The 20,059-nt window shown below is 60.4% G+C and overlaps 2 protein-coding genes across 3 annotated transcripts; one reads left to right on the forward strand and one right to left on the reverse strand.

The window, feature by feature from the left end:
• The first annotated feature begins 7,613 nt into the window (after window positions 1–7,613).
• Window positions 7,614–13,240, forward strand: LOC126652497 (sterol 26-hydroxylase, mitochondrial). Its single transcript, XM_050339251.1, has 9 exons — window positions 7,614–8,150; window positions 10,224–10,414; window positions 10,674–10,873; window positions 10,957–11,154; window positions 11,293–11,453; window positions 11,803–11,969; window positions 12,210–12,291; window positions 12,376–12,576; window positions 12,674–13,240. Exons 1-9 carry the CDS (start codon window positions 7,629–7,631, stop codon window positions 12,797–12,799), a joined length of 1,848 nt encoding a protein of 615 aa, XP_050195208.1. The 5' UTR covers window positions 7,614–7,628; the 3' UTR covers window positions 12,800–13,240.
• An 820-nt stretch (window positions 13,241–14,060) lies between these two features.
• PRKAG3 (protein kinase AMP-activated non-catalytic subunit gamma 3) lies at window positions 14,061–19,388 on the reverse strand. Of its 2 annotated transcripts, XM_050339256.1 has the most exons (13): window positions 19,356–19,388; window positions 18,440–18,479; window positions 17,932–18,158; window positions 17,767–17,848; window positions 17,622–17,680; window positions 17,301–17,346; window positions 17,120–17,174; window positions 16,893–17,019; window positions 16,618–16,783; window positions 16,406–16,443; window positions 16,028–16,174; window positions 15,850–15,943; window positions 14,061–14,609 (listed from the first exon to the last, which is right to left on the reverse strand). In XM_050339256.1, the coding sequence occupies exons 1-13, from the start codon at window positions 19,386–19,388 to the stop codon at window positions 14,587–14,589; spliced, it is 1,137 nt and encodes a 378-aa protein (XP_050195213.1). In that variant the 3' UTR covers window positions 14,061–14,586. The 2 variants fall into 2 exon arrangements, with proteins under 2 accessions (XP_050195213.1, XP_050195212.1); XM_050339255.1 differs by lacking the exons at window positions 14,061–14,609; window positions 19,356–19,388 and having other exon boundaries at window positions 15,698–15,943; window positions 18,440–18,551.
• Window positions 19,389–20,059: the final 671 nt, after the last annotated feature.

Genomic DNA, 20,059 nt, shown 5'->3' on the forward strand with positions numbered 1-20,059 from the left:
GCATCTTCCAGCCATGTAGCATCCAGGCCATAGATCCTGGGGCTGGGACAACCACCCTGGAGAGTCTCAACTGACCTCTGCACCCACCACCACTGAGCACCCACTGGGTTACCCCCAGGCACCAGAGGGTGTCTGCCACCAGTGATGGGCAAAGCAGAGCACTCTCTCTGCTGGTGAGCTCACCACTCCCTCCAGCAGCAATTTGAGCTCTGTCCCCTTCCCTGGCTTCCCATCCCCTGCCCATCTCTAGCCTCTAGGTTGCCCGTCACTGCTCCCCTTGCTTTGACCACCAGCAGTTTCACCCCTTCATCTGGGCATGTTCACTCCCCACCAGCAACATTTGGTGATGAATGACTCAGGTTTTATCTGCAGCTTGGCACAATTCTGCTCTTCCTCCTGGGCACAGGAGATAAGAGACTCCCACCACCTCTGGAGATTTCATACCTGCTCCTTCTCTGCCATCTCACACAGCAACTGAGCACCTGGTCTGCACCCTTGGCATTGTGACCAGGGCTGAGCTGCCCTGGCCAAAGCATGGCAACACAAGGGCACAGGGACCTTCCCTGAGCAGGGCACTGCATCTGGGCTACCACACCACGTCCAGTCTCTGTTATCTTTTGCCTTCACCCGCCAGCCTCCATCCTACCTGCCCCACAGGAATCCCATCACCGCAAATCTTAGGGGGAAAGTCAGCAAAGAGTAGCTTGTGGGGCGGGGACATCCCTGCTAAGGCTTAGGGAGGCTGACATGGTGCCCAGGGGCCCAGCCCCTGCAGGCAGAGCTTGCTTGCAACGCACGGCTCATCTGCCGGTGTGTTGAAAGTGCCTGTTGTCCCCCCCGCCCCTAGCGCCTGGCCTCCTCGCAAAGGCAGAGCGGGGCAGGTGAGAAGCCTTTATCTGATTTCCTAAGGGCAGAAAAATCCCTTTGATTTTGCCCCGAAGAGGGGAGCGGGGTGGGGGGGAGTGCTGTCTCGGCGAGCAGGTGCGGCTGGTGCTCAGCAACTCGCCTTATCATGTCTTAGCTCTGCGTGAGGCTGGAGGGAGCCGGGGGGGCTGTGATGCCCCCAGCATGCATATGGGAACTGACCCCATTGCATAAGTCCTGTGGCAAACCCCTCTGAGAGGGGCTGGTGGGGCCAGGGTGGACAAAGGTAGGCTTCTTGCCTTGTGCCTGGACCAGAAGGGCCGGGATGGAGGGATGCCAGGGCTTTGCCCCTGTTTCACAGCTTTTCTCACAGTTGCATAAAAATTCCCTTTTAGCAAGGGGAAACTGAGGCATAGAGATGCTGAGATCTGATTAAGCAGCTAGGGTGTGATAGCCTGCTCCCCCAGCTCCAGTAGTTTTCTCACTGCCTCCCCTTCTGCAACAAGACCCAAAGGGACACATACTTTAGGGGACAAGGACACAGTGGTGACACTGAGCCAAGGCAATGGGGATGCCACTGCCACCCTGAAGCAGCCTCCACCATCGCAGCTGAGCTTTTGTCTCTGCCCTTCCTCGCCTCTCGCAGCTCACTCCCCCCGCCCCCCCACTCGCCCCGGCTTTTGTGTTATTACAAATTATAAAACAATTTTTTCCTGCCGTCCCGCATTCTTCTGCCTCCTGCAAGAATTTTAATGTATTTATTTTTGCTATCAGGGGAAAGCGCTGTGTTCCTCGGCCACCCCCGGGCAGCCCCGGCCCTGCTTGGCCACTGATGGAAATTAATGACGGAGGATGCAGGGGGAGAACAGACACCTCCGCACCCCTGCAGCAGAGAGGTGGGGGGGATGGGTGTCCCCCCAGCCAGCCATGCTCTCCCCGGTAGAAAAGCCTGTGGAGGATAGAGAAAGCTGCATTGGGAAGGGTGATGGGATAGTGGGGGCTGGTCCCCAGGAGAGGTTGCTGTTAATGGGCTGAGGAGGGGACAGCTATTAGTTCAATGGGCAGGGCCAAGCGGTGCCCTTTGGGGTCCAGCTTCGGGGTGCTGTGCTGGGTAATCATGTCCTCATACAGCAGCATGGCCTTGGAATTCTCTTCAAAAAGAGAAGATCTCCCCTAGACCCCAACCCACTCTGTTCCTTGTGACAGCATCCCCAGTGATCCCCACCCTGCTTGTGGGACAAAGTATCCCTTGTGTGCCCCATCCTGCACCCCCCACTGAACTGCCTCTGCTTCTGAGCTGGTGCCCTGATGCTGTTCTGAGCTCTACCTCTCACTCCCAACCACACGGCCCCAAGGGCAAGGATGGGGGTGCCCTGCTCCCATAACCCCCCTGCCCCACAGCCACAAGGCTGGGGGGCTCTGGCTGCTGGGAGGGAGTGGACAGGGGGAGGAAAGAATGGGCCTTTCCTGCTGCGGGGAAAGCGCAGTGATTTCCAACCCAAACACCCCAGCGCTCAGCGGCCGCATACTTTCCCAGCATCCCTCCCCTCCTTTTTATTCCTGAGGACATTGGCAATCAAACCCAGGTTGGCCTCATCTCCTGCTCCTGCAGTGAGGTCATCGAGCTGTGTTTGTGACATCCCAGCATCTCCATGGCAGCGCACTGTGATGTCATAAGCTTGGGGTTGCAACCTCACGGCAGGAGGAGAATGATGTTATTAAAACAACATGGTCCCCATCCATGGCCGCTCACAGCCGGAGGACTCCAGTGCAGGGTAGTAACGGCCAGTGGACAGGCCATGTGGCAGCCAGGGGGGCGATGAGGATGGAGCCCTCCCTGGGATTGTGTCCCCAGTGGGAGATGGTGATGACCCAGGGCGTGATCCAGTGCTCAAAGCAATGGTCAGCCCCCGGGGCTGAACTCCCAATTGATGCAAACACGCAGGCTGTGGAACCCCCTTGTGCTGGGGTGGCAGTGAATTTGTGTACAGCCACGCTGAGACTTACTCTTCAGGGTCTCCCAGACTCAGCCACAGTGCTGCTCACCTCCAGGGCCAAGTATCTGGGGCCTTATCGGGGTGCAGAGCCCTTTCATGTCAGGCCAGTGGGTGGCAAGTGGAGCTGATGAGGACCTGTCCCCAGATCAGAGCCACTCGGTGCTGACAGCAACTGTGGGGCCCATTCTTAAATTAGATGAGCACCCCCCCCTCCCTGGCCAGCACTCCTGCCCCTGCCCCATGGCTGGACACAGCCTGGGACATTGCTGCCCACCATGCTTTGCAAGGCCAACATGTCCCACAGACACGCATGCACACACTGTACCCCCAGGGAGCACTGTGCATCCCTTGGACACTGACATTTGGGAGAAGGATAGATAGAAGGGTGAATAGGAGTATAGACAGACAAATGAGTGGGTGGCTGTCTGGATGGACAGGTAGGTGTGGGGGTGGGTGAGAAGAGTGATGCATGTATTTGTTGATGGATGGATAGATGGGTGAGTGTAAAGACAGCTCAGAAGATGGATGGAGAGATGGCTGTGAGAAAGCTGCATACAAGTGTGGATGGATGGATGGATGGATGGATGGATGGATGGATGGATGGATGGATGGATGGATGGACAGACAGGAGAAAGAATGGCTCTAGCACTCTTTAGTGAGCCTGTATGGCTCTGGATGTTGTTACTCTTTTCACCAGCAAAGGCCCAACTCTGTCCTGGGAGAGAAGGGAACATCCAGGTCCCAAGGGCAGCTTGAGGGCCTGACTTTGTGCTGCTGCAGCAGTGTATCCTCATTGCTAGCACAGGATATGTTTTCCACTGCTCAGAGGGGAAACTGAGGCCAGGGGGACTGCCTTGCAATGCAGCAAAGCTGCAACCACCCCTCTTCAGGGAGGCATGACACTGTGGTCAGTCCCACTCCTTCCAGCTCCCTGCACATCCATCTGTCCATCCACGGGAAGGACACGCATCTCTCGGGCTGAGAGCGATGCCTCTGTCCTTGGGCCCCCGCGGGCTGTAAACATGATGTCATGTGGCAGCACACACAGCCCGCTCTGTGCGCGGGTCCCCGAATGGGCTTCCCAAGTTCTGCGTGGGAGGCATCGACCATGGCCCACAGCCAAGGGAACTGGAGTCAGGAGATAAAATCAGGTTTGCTTTGGGCTGGAGCAAACAGCCTTTTGCAGGAGGAGTAAGGTTTAGGGAGAGCAGCTGGAGGGGGGAGACACCTCCCATCTCGGAGAGTTTGTTGGGGAGCAGAGGGGATGGGGAACGCTCCAGAAAAGCCCGGGCTGGTTTTACCAGTCCCAGGTTGGCTCCCTTAGTGCCTACTTGACTTAGAATAACTCCATAGGCACTTGAAGTCACTAATCAGCCAGGACCACTTGAGAGCAGCCTGGGGCTGCCTCCCGTCTCCTGCGATAACGGGATGCCAGCCCCAGGTTTGCTCCGGCATCCTGCCCTCACGTCCTCGGGGAAAGGTCCTGGCCCACCAGGGTCCCATGGGGCACAAAGAAGGGGGAGCCCAGATCAGAGCTTACTGTCAGGTACTGAGCCCTGCGTAGTGGTCATGGAGGACACACCATTGTGCTGTTTGATTTACCTCTTGTTTCAAAAACTCTGTGCTGTCCTCAAGCCCTTGCCTGGATCTAAGGATCACACAGAGGGAAATGAGTGGAAGGGGACCTTTGGGAGAGGGCCAAGAGGGTCCCACTTGAACTCTCTGTGTGGGAGAGGAGCATTTGTCTCCAGGCCTGGGATCTGTCTACATCCCTCTTGATCTTCCCATGTCCCCCCTGTGCAGCCCCACTAGCCCCAGCATGGCTCATGACTCAGGCAGTGACAGCATGGTGACACACAGTTGACGTGACAAGCCATCTCCAGTTAAATGCTTTGGGTTGTTTACAGTCCTTGGGACCCAGACTCAGCCTTCTCACAGCCTGGGCTTTCCTGGGGGTGAGTCAAGGGATGCCCTCCCCTGGGACACCCCACTTCCCCCCCACCAGCTGTGGGAGAGCAAATCTGGGTTAGAGGATGCAGCCCTGGGAAAAATTTCCAGCTCTTGGGTGACACTGCTCAAGTCACGTAAAGAAGCTGTCCCTTCATCCCAGCAGAACCAGCAGCCAGGACCTTCCATGAGCAGTGTGTGGTGGACGGGTTGAGGGGCAGAGCAGCAGGGGGGGCCCACGGTGCCTGTATCTGCATCCACAGGTCCCACTGGTGAGATGAGGTCAGACTTGACAATGCATCCGTGGAATGAATAGGGTTGCAGCAACTCTGGGACAGAGTGACACACAAGATGGGACTTGCCACCCTCAGTTCCACATCCCCATGGATAAAGGCAGCATTTGCTCTCCCGCCTCTGCTCTGTTTGCCGCCAAGCAGAGCTGGCCCCGCACTGGAGGACCTCCCGGGAGCTGGCGGTGCCCCCGGCTCCTCGCGGCATCCTCCGGTGGAGGATGTGTCATGGCCCAGCCGCTTCCCTTCGGAAGTCCCCGCCGAGCGGCTCTGGGAAGGGGGTGATTCACCCGACCCTGGCACCCTCCCTTCTGCACGGCCTCCCCCACAGCCCTAGCTGGCAGCGGTCCCGGCGGAGCCCCTGGCAGGTCCACGACGCCGCTCCCTCCGTCCAAGGGAGGGGAGCACAGCCTAGCGGCGGGAGCGGGAAGCAGCCAGAATAGCGGTGTCCCCTTCCCCGAGCGTGCTGCGGGGGCATCGGGGACCGGCCCGAGGAGCCGCTGCGGTGGTCCTGCACCCGTGTCGGGGTGACCCCAGTACCTGTTCTGGCTGAGTGAAAGATGGATGGATGGATGGATGGATGGATGGATGGATGGATGGATGGATGGATGGATGGATGGATGGATGGAGAGCAGTCCTGCAGAGAAGGACCTGGGGATACTAGTGGATCAGAAATACATATGAGCTGGCAATGTGCACTTGCAGCCCAGAAAGCAGATCGCGTCTGAGACTAGAAAACAAGAAGCATGGCCGGCAGGGCAGGGCAGGGGAGGTGATGCCGCTGCTCCACTCCACACTCATGAGAGCCCACGAGTGGAGTGCTGCATCCAGCTCTAGGGTCCTCAGTGCAAGAGAGACATGAACCTGCTAGAACGGGTCCAGAGACCACAAAGCTAATCGTGGGGCTGGAGCACCTCTCCCATGAAAACAGGGGATTTGGGGTTTATTCAACCTGGAGAAGGCACAGGAACATCTTATTGCAGCCTTTTAATATATGAAGGGGTTTATAAGAAAAGGGGAGAGAGACTGTTACTCTTTTTGCAGGAGGTGGTGGTTTTAAACTGAAAGAGGTGGTAGGGTCCTACTCTCCAGCAAGTCGAAACTCGTTTACAGCGGGTTAAGAGGAGCCGAGGCGTCCCCTGCCGGGGGGAGCGAGAGCTTGGTGTCCAGGCACCAGGCTAGGAAGCCCCCCAGCAGTCCTGTGCCCGAGGCTCTCTTGCTGCCCCGGTTGTGGGCCTGACCGGTGCAGGGCAAGCGGGAGAGCTGGCTCTGAGCAGCCATGAGATGGCAGCAGGTGCTCACGCTTGGCTGTCCCAGCCTGGGGTGCCTAAGGGTTGCCTGCAGGCAGAGGAGTGCCTGGGTTCCGGCCCGGCTGGCAGAAAGCTCACAAGGCATCAGCCTGGGACCCAGCGCAGAACACCCCCCACCTCCCGGTGAGGCAGGACCGAGAGCAGGAACAGCTCAACCTGAGGGCACAACCTCCCTGTCCAGGACCTTGAACCCACCATCCGATAAGGGTGGTTAATGATCAGCACTGGGATGTCCCAGCCAGAGACGTGGTGCCTGATGCTCCAGAAGGGACACCTGGACAGAGCACTGCCCTGCCCCACTGCCCCAGGGCCTGGTGCCAGTGCCAGGCTGGCTAGAGGGGACATGTCCTGAATCCATGGTCCAACACCACCACAGCAAGGTCCTGCTCATGGGCTGGACAGCTTGACCTGCACCAGGCTGAGGCAGGAGCTGGTGTTGTTCTCTCCCTCACATAAAGACAAACCAAACCTGCCTCTGGTTGTGTTGCCAGCAGCCACAATGGGCATACCAAGGTCTCCCTATCTGTGGTCCCAGCTGGCAGCACCTGGAGGAAGTGCTGAGAGGGGCCTTGGGACATCTTGGACCCAGCTCCCCAGGGCACCATCCTGCACTGCTGGGGGACAAGGCAGGCACAGGGAGATGACAGGCAGGAGACAGAGGCAGGGCAGGAGAGCTCAGTCCATAAGGGCAAGGAGCCCTGAAGAGCAGGCCCAGCTGTGAGCCTGGTGCTGATGCAGGGTGTGCAGGGTCTGGGATGTGGTACCCAGTGCCAGAGTGCGATGCTGGTGCTGGCACACGTTGTGCCATGCCTGGTGCAGTGCCTGGTGCCAGTGCCTGGTGAGCAGTGCCCATGTGCCATGCCCAGTGTGCAGCACCTGGAGCTGGTACCAGTGCTGGTGCCACATGCTGCGTTGCATCCAGGGTGCTGTACCTGCTCTGCCATGTATCAGGGACTGGCTGCCAGCTGCCTTGTGCATGGTGCCATCATGCACAACACGTGGCACTCAGTCACTGATACATGGCACTGAGTATCGTTGATGCCAGCTCCGAGTACCTAGCACCCTGTGCATGATGTGTGATGACGCTGAGCAGTGTCCAGCGTCCAGTATTTGGTGTATGGGATACGGTACCAGGTGTGCTGTTAGGAGCATCCAGTACACTGCAGCCGGTATCCATGGCCCGGTAGCAGGAGTGCAGCAGGCGGCACAAGGTGCGCGGTATGCACTGCCCGGTGCCCGCGGAGCAACAGCCCCGTACCCAGTGCGCAGCAGCCGGCACCGCGGCCGGTACCCGTTGCGCGGCGCACGGGGTGCGCGATTCTCCATTCGCAGTGCGAGGTACCCAGTGCGCCGTGCCCGGTGCGCGATGCTCGATCCCCCGTGCGCCGTGCCCGGTGCCGGTGTCCGGTTGCCGCCCCCGCGCCGCCCCCCGCACCGCCCCCGGTGCCGCCCCCCGCCACCCCCGGTGCCTCCCCGCCCCGCTCCGTCCCGTGCGCTGCCGACGGAGCATGGCGGGCTCGAGCGGCGGGGCCCGGCGGCCGCTGCTGCCGCTGCTCCTGCACCCCCGCCCGCCGCCCTGCAGCAGCCCGGGACCGCCGCGCAGGACCGGGGGCTCGGCGGCGGCGGCGGCGGCGGGGCCGGCGCGGCTGAAGGGACCGGAGGATCTACCGGGGCCGGGGCTGCTCCGGACTTTCGTCTGGCTGTTCCTGCGGGGCTACTTGCTGCACACGCACCGGCTGCAGGTGCGCCGGGACGGTCTGGCCCGGGGGCTGCGGGAGTGCGGGGGTCGGGGTGCCTGGGGGCCTGGGGACCGTACACGGGGGCGTGGATGGGGGGGCTGAGATAGGTGCGTGGGATGGAGGGGCTTCCGGGTGGGCTGCAGGGAGGATGCTGTACCCTGGGGAGGCTTTGCAAGGGAGGGAGTGGATGCGGGCTGGGGACAAGGGGAGATGGGCTCCAGGGAGGGGAAGAGCCGCCAACAAGTGACGGCAGGGAGTTGAGTGGGGGCGGCAGAGCAGGGAAATGGAGGGGCTGGGTGGGGGTGAGCACCCCGGCATCGTGGAGTGGTGCTGTGGCCAGCAGTGTGGAGAGGGGCAGCAGAACCCGGTGACCCCGGGAAGGTCCAGCCAGCTCAGGGCTGCCTCAGCATACCCGAGACGGCTGGGCAGTCTTAAGGGCAGCGGTTCAGGGGTATCTCACGGGGTCCCGCATCTCCAGGCTCCCAGCTGTGACAAGCTGGAGGGGCAACCGACTGGGGAGCATGTGCCCAGGGAGGTTTTTGGGCAGATGTTACCCAGGCATGCAGAGGAGGGATAGACAGGGGTGTTTGTTTTCTTCTGTCAACACTTCTCATTCTTCGGATGAAGCAAGCAATGGGCTTGGCTGGCTGCAAGCCAGGCAGCATCTTCCAGCACTCTGGAGCTCTGACCGGCCAGAGAAGCATGTGGGATCAGGCCTCCCTGGCATCTCAGTGCACCAGCCACTGCTGGTTGGAGAAGAGGTTGCTACAAGGGCAGTGGGATCTCAAGTAGTCATGCGAGCTCCCTCATGCTCCCTTCTGCCCCTGGGACTCTGAGCACAGCCTGGCTTTGCAGAAAGATGCCCACATGCTCTGGAGGTGCCTTTCTCCAGATCCCAGCAGCTCCGGATTCTTTCAGCCCTGCTCTCCAAGGCCTGCGCTGTGTCAGGTCCTGGCTGCCAGCAGATGCTGGTGAGCAGGCTTCAACCCAGGCCACAGCTGCCCCATGCCCAGTAGCCGCCTGCTGTACCGGGGCGGCTGTCCCTCCCCCTCCTGCTGCCACCATGCACGAGGAACGTCTCCCTTTGGTGACGAATCCAGCTGAATCCAGGCACAGGCTGCGATGCAGTCAGTCACCAAGGGAGATTGTACCACGTGCATCCCTGCAGCCACGGGGAATGGGGATCAAGGCTTCCCTACTAGGCCCCCCTCAGGTCCCCATGCTTGGCCATGCTCTGCAGGGGCTCTGTCAGTGCCTGACTGGGATGGAGATGCCATGTCCCCTTGGACACGGCCCTGTGCAGATCCACTTACAAAGGGGTGCCCAGCTGCCCCCAAGAGGGGGGCATGGTGCTCCCTGGCAGGGAGGCAGGCATGGAACCCTTGGGTGCAGTAGAGGAGAGGGGAGCTGCAGCCAACAGAGATCAGAGCAGGGCTGATGCTGTGGATGTCTCCTAGCTGATTTGTGAGCCTGTGGCCCCAGGCCATGCCCCAGAGGTGACAGCCTGCTCTGGGAGCAGCCCAGTCATGTCCTGGCCTGGCTCTGCCATCCCACTGCTGATCATTAACCACCCTTTTGGGTGGTGAGTTCAAGGACCCACTCAGGGACCACTGTCCCCAGGTTAATCAGAACTGAGGCCGTGCTGGAAGCAGCAGGACTTGGACCTGCTGACAACTGCTGCAATGGTCCTGCATCGCAGCACAGACCTGTGCTTGGCAGTTGTCTTTGTCTCTGCTGTCCTCTTTTGGTCTTCCTTCCCCAAAAGTCCCACCAGGCTCCCTGTGTATCTCTGGGATCGGTGGGGGACATGCCAGTCTGCGCTGGGAGTCAGTGCCTGGTGTGCTTAGTGCTGGCAGATGTAATGCACCTGGAGACACCAGCCCAGGCCATCTGCAGAGCACTTCAAGGATGGTGCCAGCTTGGAGAGTCAGGGGGAGGTGCTTGGGCTCATCTGGTGCTGGGAGGTCCACGGGATGGGTACAGAGGGTGCTAGGTACATGCAGGGCCAGCACTGGGGCAGGGAGGGTCTGATCCAACCCCTGTCCCATTCACCCTGCCATGCTTTGTGCATTGCAGGTGATGTCCCGACGCCTTTATGGCCCTATCTGGAAGTCGACCTTCGGGCATTATAGGAACATCAACATTGGGAGCCCAGTGGTGCTGGAGCAGCTGCTGCGGCAGGAGGGCAAGTACCCCATGCGGAGTGACATGGCCCTGTGGAAGGAGCACCGGGACACTCGCAGCCTGCCCTATGGACCCTTCACTGAGTGAGTCCTGTCCTGGCTGTCCTCTGTGGGACAGCACACATCTCCTGTCCCTTCCTTAGGTGCCTAGGTGGCAACTTGCATTGCTCCCTCTCCTGTAAGGTGCATGTCCCCACTGAGGAGAAGGGCATGGCCATGCCCATGGTGGGTGGAAAGACCCCTGGGGTGGTTCCAGGCTGGAGTTGGGAGTGTTGGGACACTGCTGCCAGCCACTGCCCCCTGTCCATCCATGCAGCCAGCTCTGAGCCTTGTCCCCATCCAGGGAAGGGGAGCGCTGGTACCGCCTGCGCCAGGTCCTCAACAAACGGCTGCTGAAGCCGTCAGAGGCAGTGCTGTACGCGGATGCCATCGGGGAGGTGGTGTCAGACCTGATGGTGCGGCTGCGGGAGGAGCGGAGCCGCAGCTCCTCAGGGGTGCTGGTGGAGGACGTGGCCAACCTGCTCTACCGCTTTGCCCTCGAAGGTAGGGGGTTCTTCCCCCTCACCCCTGCCCTGCCCCACTCTTCCCATCCCCCCGGAGGTCTGGATACTGTCTGTCCCCCACAGGGATCTCCTATATCCTCTTCGAGACCCGCATTGGGTGCCTGAAGCAGCAGGTCCCTGCCGAGACCCAGCGCTTCATTGACTCCATCAACCTCATGTTCAAGAACTCCATCTTCGCCACCGTCCTGCCCCGATGGAGCCGCAAGGTGCTGCCCTTCTGGGACCGCTACTTGAACAGCTGGGACACCATCTTCGCCTTTGGTGAGCAGTGACGAGGGGGACCCAGCACAGTGGGATTGGACTCCCTAAGGACACTCAAAAGTGGAGCAGTCCCTGGCCACATGTCCTTTTGGCAGTCCTTGCTCTGTCAGCTCTGGGTCCCTCTCTCTGTCCCTGCAGGCAAGACCCTGATTGACCGAAAGATGGAGGAGCTGGAGGGGCAAGTAGAGCGCGGCAAGGAGGTGTCCGGCTACCTGAGCTACCTGCTGGCCAGTGGCAGACTCAGCCTGGATGAGGTCTACGGCAGCGTGGCCGAGCTGCTGCTGGCTGGTGTGGACACGGTGAGAGCCAGACAGCTGCTGCCAGGGGATCCCTGCTGAGCTCCATGCCCAGGGGAACCTACAGGGCCATGCTCAGCCCTGCCCCTGCAAGCTCTGGCCTGGTGGCTGGGAGGCTGATCCTCCCCAGGGGTAAACCCTCAGGGATCAGTCAGCACAATCCCTGTCCTCTGCTCTGCTCCCTGTCATGTTCCCCATCCCACTTTCCCCTGTGCCTGCTGCCCCTCACCCCTGACTTCCCTGCACACCAGAGCAGGGGTTCTCTGGTGCCATACTGGTGCTGTGCTTAGTACAAGGCTGCTCAGGTACTAGCCACAGTTCTCTCACTCCCCTTGGTTCTCCACTCCCCCAGACCTCCAACACACTGTCCTGGGCCTTGTACCACCTCTCCCGGGACCCAGGCATCCAGGAGACCCTGTACCAGGAGCTGAAAGCTGTTGTGCCTGCCAACCGGTTTCCTGCTGCTGAGGATATCCCCAAGTTGCCGATGCTTCGGGCCATTATCAAGGAGACACTGAGGTACAGCCCAGCCTTGCCCCTGCCCTGAGGTCCTGGTCATCAGCCTCTTCTCTGGGGAAAATGCACCAACCAAGCGATATGGGAGGCTGAATTTCAGTCCCTCAGGACCACATATATCCACCTCCTCCCTAGGGAGCTGCTGAGCAGCAGGAGGTGCTCCCCATTGTCCTGCCTGCAGCTCTGTCTATCTGGGATCTCTAGATGGGTCCTGCTCCAGCACTAATTCTCCCCATATCCCAGGGTCTACCCCGTGGTGCCCACCAACGCCAGGGTCTTCTATGAGAAGGACATTGTCATCGGAGACTACCTCTTCCCCAAGAATGTGAGTGGGGGCTGTGGCGTGGGGACCCCCACTGTGCTCAGTGGGGCTGGGTCGGGTCATTAACCCCCACTTACTGCCCTGCAGACCCTCTTTGTCCTGGCCCACTACGCGATGTCCCACGATGAGACCTACTTCCCTGAGCCTGAGCGATTCCTGCCCCAGCGCTGGCTCCGCGGATATGGGTCCCCCCATCACCCCTTCAGCTCCATCCCCTTTGGCTACGGGGTTCGTGCCTGTGTTGGACGCCGCATTGCTGAGCTGGAGATGCACCTGGCCCTCGCCAGGGTGAGTAGGGACCCCCCCACTCTGGTTATCTTGCCATGAGCTGGGATGAGGGCCCCAGGGAGTCCCCAAGGCACTACCATCCCCCTTCTTCCCACAGATCATCCAAGCATTCGAGGTGCGGCCAGACCCCCGTGGCGTGGAGGTGACATCTGTGTCCCGCATTGTCCTGGTGGCCGACAAGCCCATCAATCTGGAGTTCATTGCTCGTCCGGAAGCCCCCTGACTGCACGTCCACCCCTGACCCTGGGTGCCAAATGGAGAACCCCCGCTGCCCCACAGGGAGGGGCAGGCAGAAGGCAAAACCATCCTCTGCCCAGCTTGGGTCAGGGGGCTCCCACCCCCACTGTGGGGAAGACGAAGAGGATAAGAGACTGTCCCCAAATTGCCCCTGGGGCACTAGTAGCCCCCTACCCCAAATCAGCGGGAGGCTTGGGGAACTGCTGTGCCTTTCACACACTTCAGGGGTTGTTGTGTTGCCCCTATCCCATGCCCAGCTGGGCTGTGTTGGGGACCTGGGAGCTCTGTCAGGGCAGGGGGGAAGCAGGGAGGGGTTTTGCAGCCATTTGGTGTCTCCTTCGTCCTGTCCTTGTGTAGCTGCGCGTGGATCTGTGCCTGGAGCCAGGACATCTGGGTCCTTTCTGAACAGCTGATCTTGGCCTCAGAAGCTTCTCTGTTCCTCAGTTTCCCCCATGCCTCCCAGGGGAGGGTTGAGCGCTGGCCGGGTTTGGGGTTTGCGCCTCTCCTGAGGGGTGGAGCTGGGAAAGCAAAGCAATAACACAGCTCATCCCCAGTGAGGGGAAGAGGCCTGTCACCACCCAGCACTGGTATCATGTCCCCTAGCAGAACCAGCCAACACAGGAGGAGTGTTTAGCACCTGGGATCTTCCACTATCAGCCGCTGTTGCACTGAGATGCTGTTATGGGTCACGGGAGTGGCAGAGCTTGCTCCATGTGAAGCAGGCAGAGAAAGATCAGGTCAGCACCCCCCATCCCCAAGTCGGGGCATGGGGCTGATATCCAGGGCAATCACAGGGGCTCAGAGCTGGTAGCAGCCACAGGCAAGGGGTGCATTACCTCTTACCCGGTGTCCTGGGGCATGGGACACCCTAACAGTGAACCACTCTCACCTTCCTACTTCTTGGACTGAGGGAAGCAGCAGGCAGAAACCTTGCTGGCACCAAGGCTGCTGTGCCTGGGGCATCCCTGAAGGGCCCTCACACCACCACTGTAATCAAGGCTGCATGCCCTGTTTCCCTGTCGCCTTGGCTCTACCCCCTGTGCCCATGCCACTCTTGCTGGCATTCCAGGCTGGGTTCCCCAGCCCTGCCAAGCAGCCAGTACCCCCCTTCCGAGCCCTGCTCTCTCCAGAGCAGCTATGCCCAGCTTTATCCCAGAAAGGCAAGAGGCAGTTCTTGGATCAGGCTGCTTTGTTACAATGAGGCTGAACAGACCAACAAATAAATAAGTATTCCCTTCCCACCCCAAAAAGTGCACAGGGTCCCCATGCAAGTGCCCATCCTGGTGCCAGCTTTTGCACAGGTTGTGCCTCTGCCAGGGAGCTCCAGCCCCATGTGAGCCTACAATAAACAAGCCTGTGTGTGCAGCTGAGCCTATGCTACCAGGCACTGGGCACAGACGGTGGGACTGTGTTCACCAGGAGGGAGCCACAGTGGAAATGCTCGAATGCAGCAGTGGGATGGGAGTGGAGTGACCAGGTCTTCTGGGGCTCTGTGGGTCTCTGTGCCCAGCCACAGGCATGTCACAGCTCCTCCAGCACAGTGCCCATCGAGCATCACTGTGCTCACTGGCAGGAGGTACCCCGGTGCCCCCTTTTCCACCCTTTCTACCTCCCCAAGGCTGACAGGATCTGGCCCTGGACTCAAGACGAGCCCCAGGACTGGGGTGAACAGGCAGATCCTCCCTGCAGAGAGCCTTCAGGCCAAAGCCTCCTTCTCACAGGCCATGCAAGAGACCCTTGAGTCAAACAAGACAGTGGCACTTCCTGGTGTCTTCAGAGTGAGGATCGATTAATGCCTGCAAGGCAAGAAAGCATGCAAGGGCATAACCCTAAAACAGTGCTGGACTGGGCACCCTGTGGCATGGCCCTCCCAACCCATCCTGGTGGACACGGGTCTTGCCTCCATTCCTGGCTTGGATGCAAGCTCTGGGCTAGGAGGGAGGGCAGCTGGCCTGGAGAGGGCCCCCTGGAGTTCCTGATGCAGCCACCCCTGTGGGCACCAGGAATGGGGTAAGCGAAGACACCATGACTGGGAAATGGGGGGAAGGGGCTTGTCTCACTTGTGGCTCACACACACCACTCCCTGTCCCCTCCTGTGCAGAGCAGCTGGGCACTGCTGGGGGAACTGGTGGACGTGGGGCTGTCCCAAGCCCATTCCCCACCACTACCCCAAAAAAAGCATCATTACCTTTGGAAAGCAGCTGGGACCCAGGGCCAGCTCCCCCCTTCCCATTTCACTCCTAAAGAGGTGCCACAGTGTGTGCAAGCACAATGCCCACCCATCACAGTGAGGACTCACCAGGCAGTGGGTGAGCAGACCCAGCTGCAGGCAATCAGGCAGCATGGTCCCAGTGCCACCTGAGAGTGAACCCTGTCCATGGAGCAGGCAGTTTTGGGGCTGCTACAGGTGGAGAGGGGTTGGGGGCCTCTGCCAGCCAGGGCCCATGGGTCAGGCATGGTGTACACGTGGCTAGTTGTGGGCAGCATGTCATGAGGGTGCAAGTGGAGACCTGTCCCCTCTGTGTTCCCCAGGAATGGCACTGGAGGTACTCAGATCTCAGGGTTTGAGGTAAGATTAAAAATAGGCTTTTGTCTTAGGGTGCATCACACCCCAAAACCCTCATCCAGCCCAAAGCCCAGAGACCTGCAAAACCTGCATTCCATTCACTGCCTGAATGGGGGTCTAGGGGAGCTGTCTCCATGGCAAGTGCCCCCATCCCTCCTCATGGACACCAGGGGTCCTCCTGTGATTCTTGTGTACCCCGGGACAAGCAGCATCTGGGTCCTGCTGTCCCCCCCCAGGCACCCAGTTCTTCCAGACCCCAGCCCCAGCCTCCTTCATCCCTCAGGGCCAGTTTGGCTGGGGTGGAGGCAGGTAGTCTGAGCAGGAAAGTGACAAGGTGCAGGTGACCCAGTGTCAGGGAGGGAACAGGCCCACAGTGACAGAGGACAGCGCCTACCTGAAGTGGAGAGAAATGCAGAGTGCAAGTGGAGAAAGATGGAGTGTCGTGGGCTAAGAGTTAAGAGCATCGATACCTGCGGGAGTGAGCACAAGGGCCTGGAGGATGTCGGAGAGGGAGACGATGCCCCGCGGGTACTGGTTCTCATCTACCAGAACCAGGCGATGGACCTGTGGGTGCAGGCAGACCATCATGGGCACGCTGGGCAGCTGGCAGGGGTGGTTGTGCTGGCACAAGGCACCCCAACCACTCACCTGCTCCTTGGCAAAGCGATCAATGATGTCCTCCATGGGCTCATGGGGGTAGCAGGTGATGACCCCCTCCAGGCAGGTAGTGCGCTGCCGCAGTGCCTCCCGCACACTGATGTCCAGGTTGTTATAGGTCTTCTGGGCTGCCAGGTGCTGTGGGAGGTGTGACCCCATTCAGCACCCCAGTGTGTCCTCACACCCCGTTGTGCCAACACAGAGGGGACACTGAGTCCTGGGGATGCACAGAGCAGATGTGCACTGGCATGTGCAGGACACTGTATTTGGGATGGGTTTACACAGGCACAGATAAGTGTGAACAGCCCCCACCAGTGCATGCAAGGGGCCACACTTGTGTTCAGGCGTGCAAACACACAGGGTACTCACAATGACATCGAACCGGGAGTACAGGCCAACCACTTGCCCTGCAAAGAGAAACAGGGCAGGAGCTGAGGAGGGGGCCTTGGGGACCATTTGTCATGTTCCTTGCACACCCCAAGGGGCAGCCCAAGAGCCAGGAGAGGGTTTTTGGATGGGAATGGGGCTGGAGCTGCTGGCAGAGGGAGATGAAGGGAGTCACTTTCCTCCTCCCCAGGTACCGGCATCATTGATGACGGGCAAGGCAGAGACACGGCGATCCACGAAGATCTCCAAGGCAGTGTAGATCGGGGCAGTCTCAGGCACGACGGCCAGGTCACGGAAGGTGCCAATGCACAGCTCCTGCACTGTTTTCTTCAGGAAGCGTGGCTTGGGAATGGTAGAGGTCTGCAATGGGTCAGGGCAGGGCTTGGTTGGCACCTACACACATTTTGACACCCTTGTTTGTGCCCCTACGCACCTGCCATGTGTGTGCACACACAGCCCCAGCACTCACAAAGATGTGGAGAAACTTGAGGATGCGCTTGTGTGTCAGGATGTGCAGGACATTGCCTGAGATGGGCTCGATGACAGGTAGGCGGTGAATTTTATGCTTGATCAGGGAGTAGACAGCATCGAAGAGGCTGTGGGTGATGGGGACATCGTGGTGGGATAGGGCTGCAACACAGGCACACACACCCCCACTCCAAGAGGTGTACTCACCCCCAGTGGACAGGCTCTCACCTATTGCTTGGGGAGATGTAGACCAACGGCTTGAAGGAGCCCTGCAGGTACACCTCTGCCAAGGGAGACAGGTGGAAGAGGGCGTCCTCCAGCCCTCTCATGCAGCCCCACAACCCAGAGCTCACCTCTATGCCCTGCACAACATCCTGCCCAGCCACCCCTATCATCCCATGATTTTTACCTCTCCAGGTCTCAATTTTGTGCTCCTCCACCTCATAGATTTGAACCTGAAGGCAGGGAAATGCTCTGGTTATGGGGGCTCATGGGGAACTGAGGGCACTGTGAGACACTGCCCCTTTCCCCAGGCATCCCGCCCCATCACCCTAAGCACAGGAATTACATTTTCAGTGCCAGGCAGATGGGCAAAAAGCAGATGCTGCCCTGGCCCAGAATCATCCCCTGGTCACAGTCCAGTGATGAAGAGGAGACCAGGAGAGGTGGGGACAGCCCCTCCCTGCCCCATGCATACCCCGATCTCTCATGCCCTCCCCACCAAACTCACCAGGGGTGAGCGGTAGTAACGGTGGAGGATGTTGATGAAGTCAGTGATGGTGAGCATCCCTGTGGAGACACGTGGGGCTGGCAGCACTGCCTGCACCCTCACTGCCAGGCCAGGGAGGGGGCCAGGCAGCACTGCTGGCACTCACCCACAAAGCTCTGTGTCTTGCTGTCCCAGAGTGGGGCAGCACGCACCCCATTGGCCACCAGTGCCAGAAAGGCTTTCTTGATCTGCTGACAGAGTGGGGAGGGGATCAGGGGGTCCTGAGCCTGCTCCTCCACTGCCCATCCCCGCTGATCCCCTGCTTTGTCACCTCCAGGGAGATGTCAAAGACGACAAGCTTGCAGCTGGTGGGGATGGCATCGTAGCAGCAGTGGCTCCTTAGGAAGTGCATGTAGATCTCGGCGTCAGGGCTCTGAAACTCACTTTCTGGGCCCAGTCCCAGTATCTCATTTCCCAGTGTGAAGGTGACAGATCTCCTTTGCCTGTATTCTTCCTCCTCCTCTTCCTCCTCCCTGGGGCATAGGGCCTCTGAGAACCCTGCAGGAAAAGCAATCCCAGCCCCAGACAACGAGCTGAGATGCTGAGTCTCAGCAACCTCCTGCCTGGGGGGGAGCAGAGGATGCTCCCCACGGAGCCTCCCTGTTCCCTACTCCACAGGGGCAGCACACAGCACTGCAGTTCTCCAGCCTGGGGCGTACTTCAGCTGAGGAGTGAGGGTGACGAGGGGTATGGGCAGGGTGGGCAGAGGACCAGTGTACTCATCACACGACTAAGGCAGTCCCTGCCTCCTACACACCTAAGCTCTACCTGCTACCCACCTTCCTCCTTAGGGCAGGCAGCAGTATCCAGCAGCGCCACCTGAGAGGGCACACAGCAAGGAGGGGTTAGCAGGAGTCCAGCCTTTCCCCCACCCACGGATGCTGCCTGCATCCACCCTGTTCCAGTTCACCAGAGCCGGACTGTCCTTTCAGGGTGGGGATGAGGGCGGGGCTGAGCCCCCAGTCCCGCTTGGCAGCCCTCTGCCAGCACAGGATCCCCAGGGCCCGCAGCCTCCATGGTGGCTCCAGCCCAGGGCACCCAGCTTGTTTCCCTGCTCTGGGGGGCCAGTGGGGGTCCCCAGAGCAGGGCAGGGCAGGGCATGAATGGCAGGACCTCCCGCCTTCTCTCTCTGCTGTTGGAGCCCAGCAGGTCCCACAGTGGCTCTGAGTCCATCCTCTCCCAATCCCAAGGTGTAAATCCTGGTCTTGCTTCTTCCCATGCCAGGAGCCTCACCAGCCCCACCGGCTTCCCCCGGGGACCAGGTCCGTCCCAGGAGACCTACAATAATGAGGGGGTAGCCCCAGAAGGGAGGCCACGGGGCCGGACGTCTGACCCCGTGCTCCCCAGTCCCCAGGAGACCCTACCATAACACAGCAGCATGTGCAGAGGGAAGAGCAACCCCGGTCACAAACGTACCTGACAGAGCTAATGTTTACAGGCCATCCTAAAATAAAGAAGGTACAGCGACTGCTCCCTAAGGAGCCCAGAGCCAGCCCCGGGAAGGAAGAGACCCTGCATACATGTCCCCCTACCCTTCCCAAGGGTCTGGGTACAGCTGAGACAAGGGCGTCCTTGTCCCCTTGGCTGTATGTCCGTGGGAAGGGGCCCGGCAGCCCCTCACATTCCCCCACCTCGGGGATGGCCTCCCCGAGCGAGGGGCTATCGGACAGGACCCCCCACCCAGCCCGGCGGTACCTGGGACACAGCGGGGCCGCGGAGCCGCTCCATGCTGACTATCTGCGGGGCAGCGCTGCTATTCTGGGCCCGCGGCTGGCGTGGCCCTGGCAGATAGGGTGTCAGCGAGCAATGCCAGCCGTGCCCCCACCACCGCCGCGGGGGGGGGACACGGCCGACACGGCCGGGTAGCGCCCGCAGCCCCGGGCTGGAGCGGGTGGCCGCGGCCCCAAGGACAGCGTTGGCCCTGGGGATCCGAGGGAAGGGGCGATAGAGGGGTGGCTGGGGACAGAGAGCAGGAGGGCACCCCGCTTCACGGACTCCCGTCCTCCAGGAGCGGTGTTCAGAGCCCTGCCCGCCCGGTAGTGCTCCCGCCCCATCGCGGGTGGGGGACAGCGAGTCCCCCTCCCCGCAGGTGGTGAAGAAGGGCTGGGTCCAGTCATGGGCTGAGAGGCGGTCACAGCGGCTGCAGACCCCTCGTCCTCGAGGCTGGCCAGCCCTGCCTGCCCCTGCCCGCGCTTGCCCGGGGTCCTGCTGCGGCTCATTGTGCCCGGCCACCCCGGCCCCACGGCGGGGGCAGCCAAATCTGCTGGGGAACTTCCTTCCTTGCCGCCTGCCCGCCCTCCGCCCGCTCTCGGCTCCACTTCTGTTTCAGGGAGGTTCAAATAGCACCTTGGCCAGCTGTCGGGCCGGCCCGGGGCAGCCGTGGGCGAGCGGGCTGGTGG

This window comes from Myiozetetes cayanensis, unplaced genomic scaffold, assembly GCF_022539395.1.
Source record: "Myiozetetes cayanensis isolate MyiCay16 unplaced genomic scaffold, myiCay2020 scf9, whole genome shotgun sequence".
In the NCBI taxonomy this organism is placed as follows: domain Eukaryota; kingdom Metazoa; phylum Chordata; class Aves; order Passeriformes; family Tyrannidae; genus Myiozetetes; species Myiozetetes cayanensis.

Coding starts and splice junctions, on each gene's coding strand:
- LOC126652497 (XM_050339251.1), top strand. CDS start 7,629: ATGCACTGCCCGGTGCCCGCGGAGCAACAGCCCCGTACCCAGTGCGCA. Junction 8,151..10,223: donor TGCACACGCACCGGCTGCAG/GTGCGCCGGGAC, acceptor TGTGCATTGCAG/GTGATGTCCCGACGCCTTTA. Junction 10,415..10,673: donor CCCTATGGACCCTTCACTGA/GTGAGTCCTGTC, acceptor GTCCCCATCCAG/GGAAGGGGAGCGCTGGTACC.
- PRKAG3 (XM_050339255.1), bottom strand. CDS start 18,551: ATGCAGGCAGCATCCGTGGGTGGGGGAAAGGCTGGACTCCTGCTAACC. Junction 18,159..18,439: donor TGCCTGCCCTAAGGAGGAAG/GTGGGTAGCAGG, acceptor CTTTTCCTGCAG/GGTTCTCAGAGGCCCTATGC. Junction 16,175..16,405: donor ACTCCCGGTTCGATGTCATT/GTGAGTACCCTG, acceptor CACCTCCCACAG/CACCTGGCAGCCCAGAAGAC.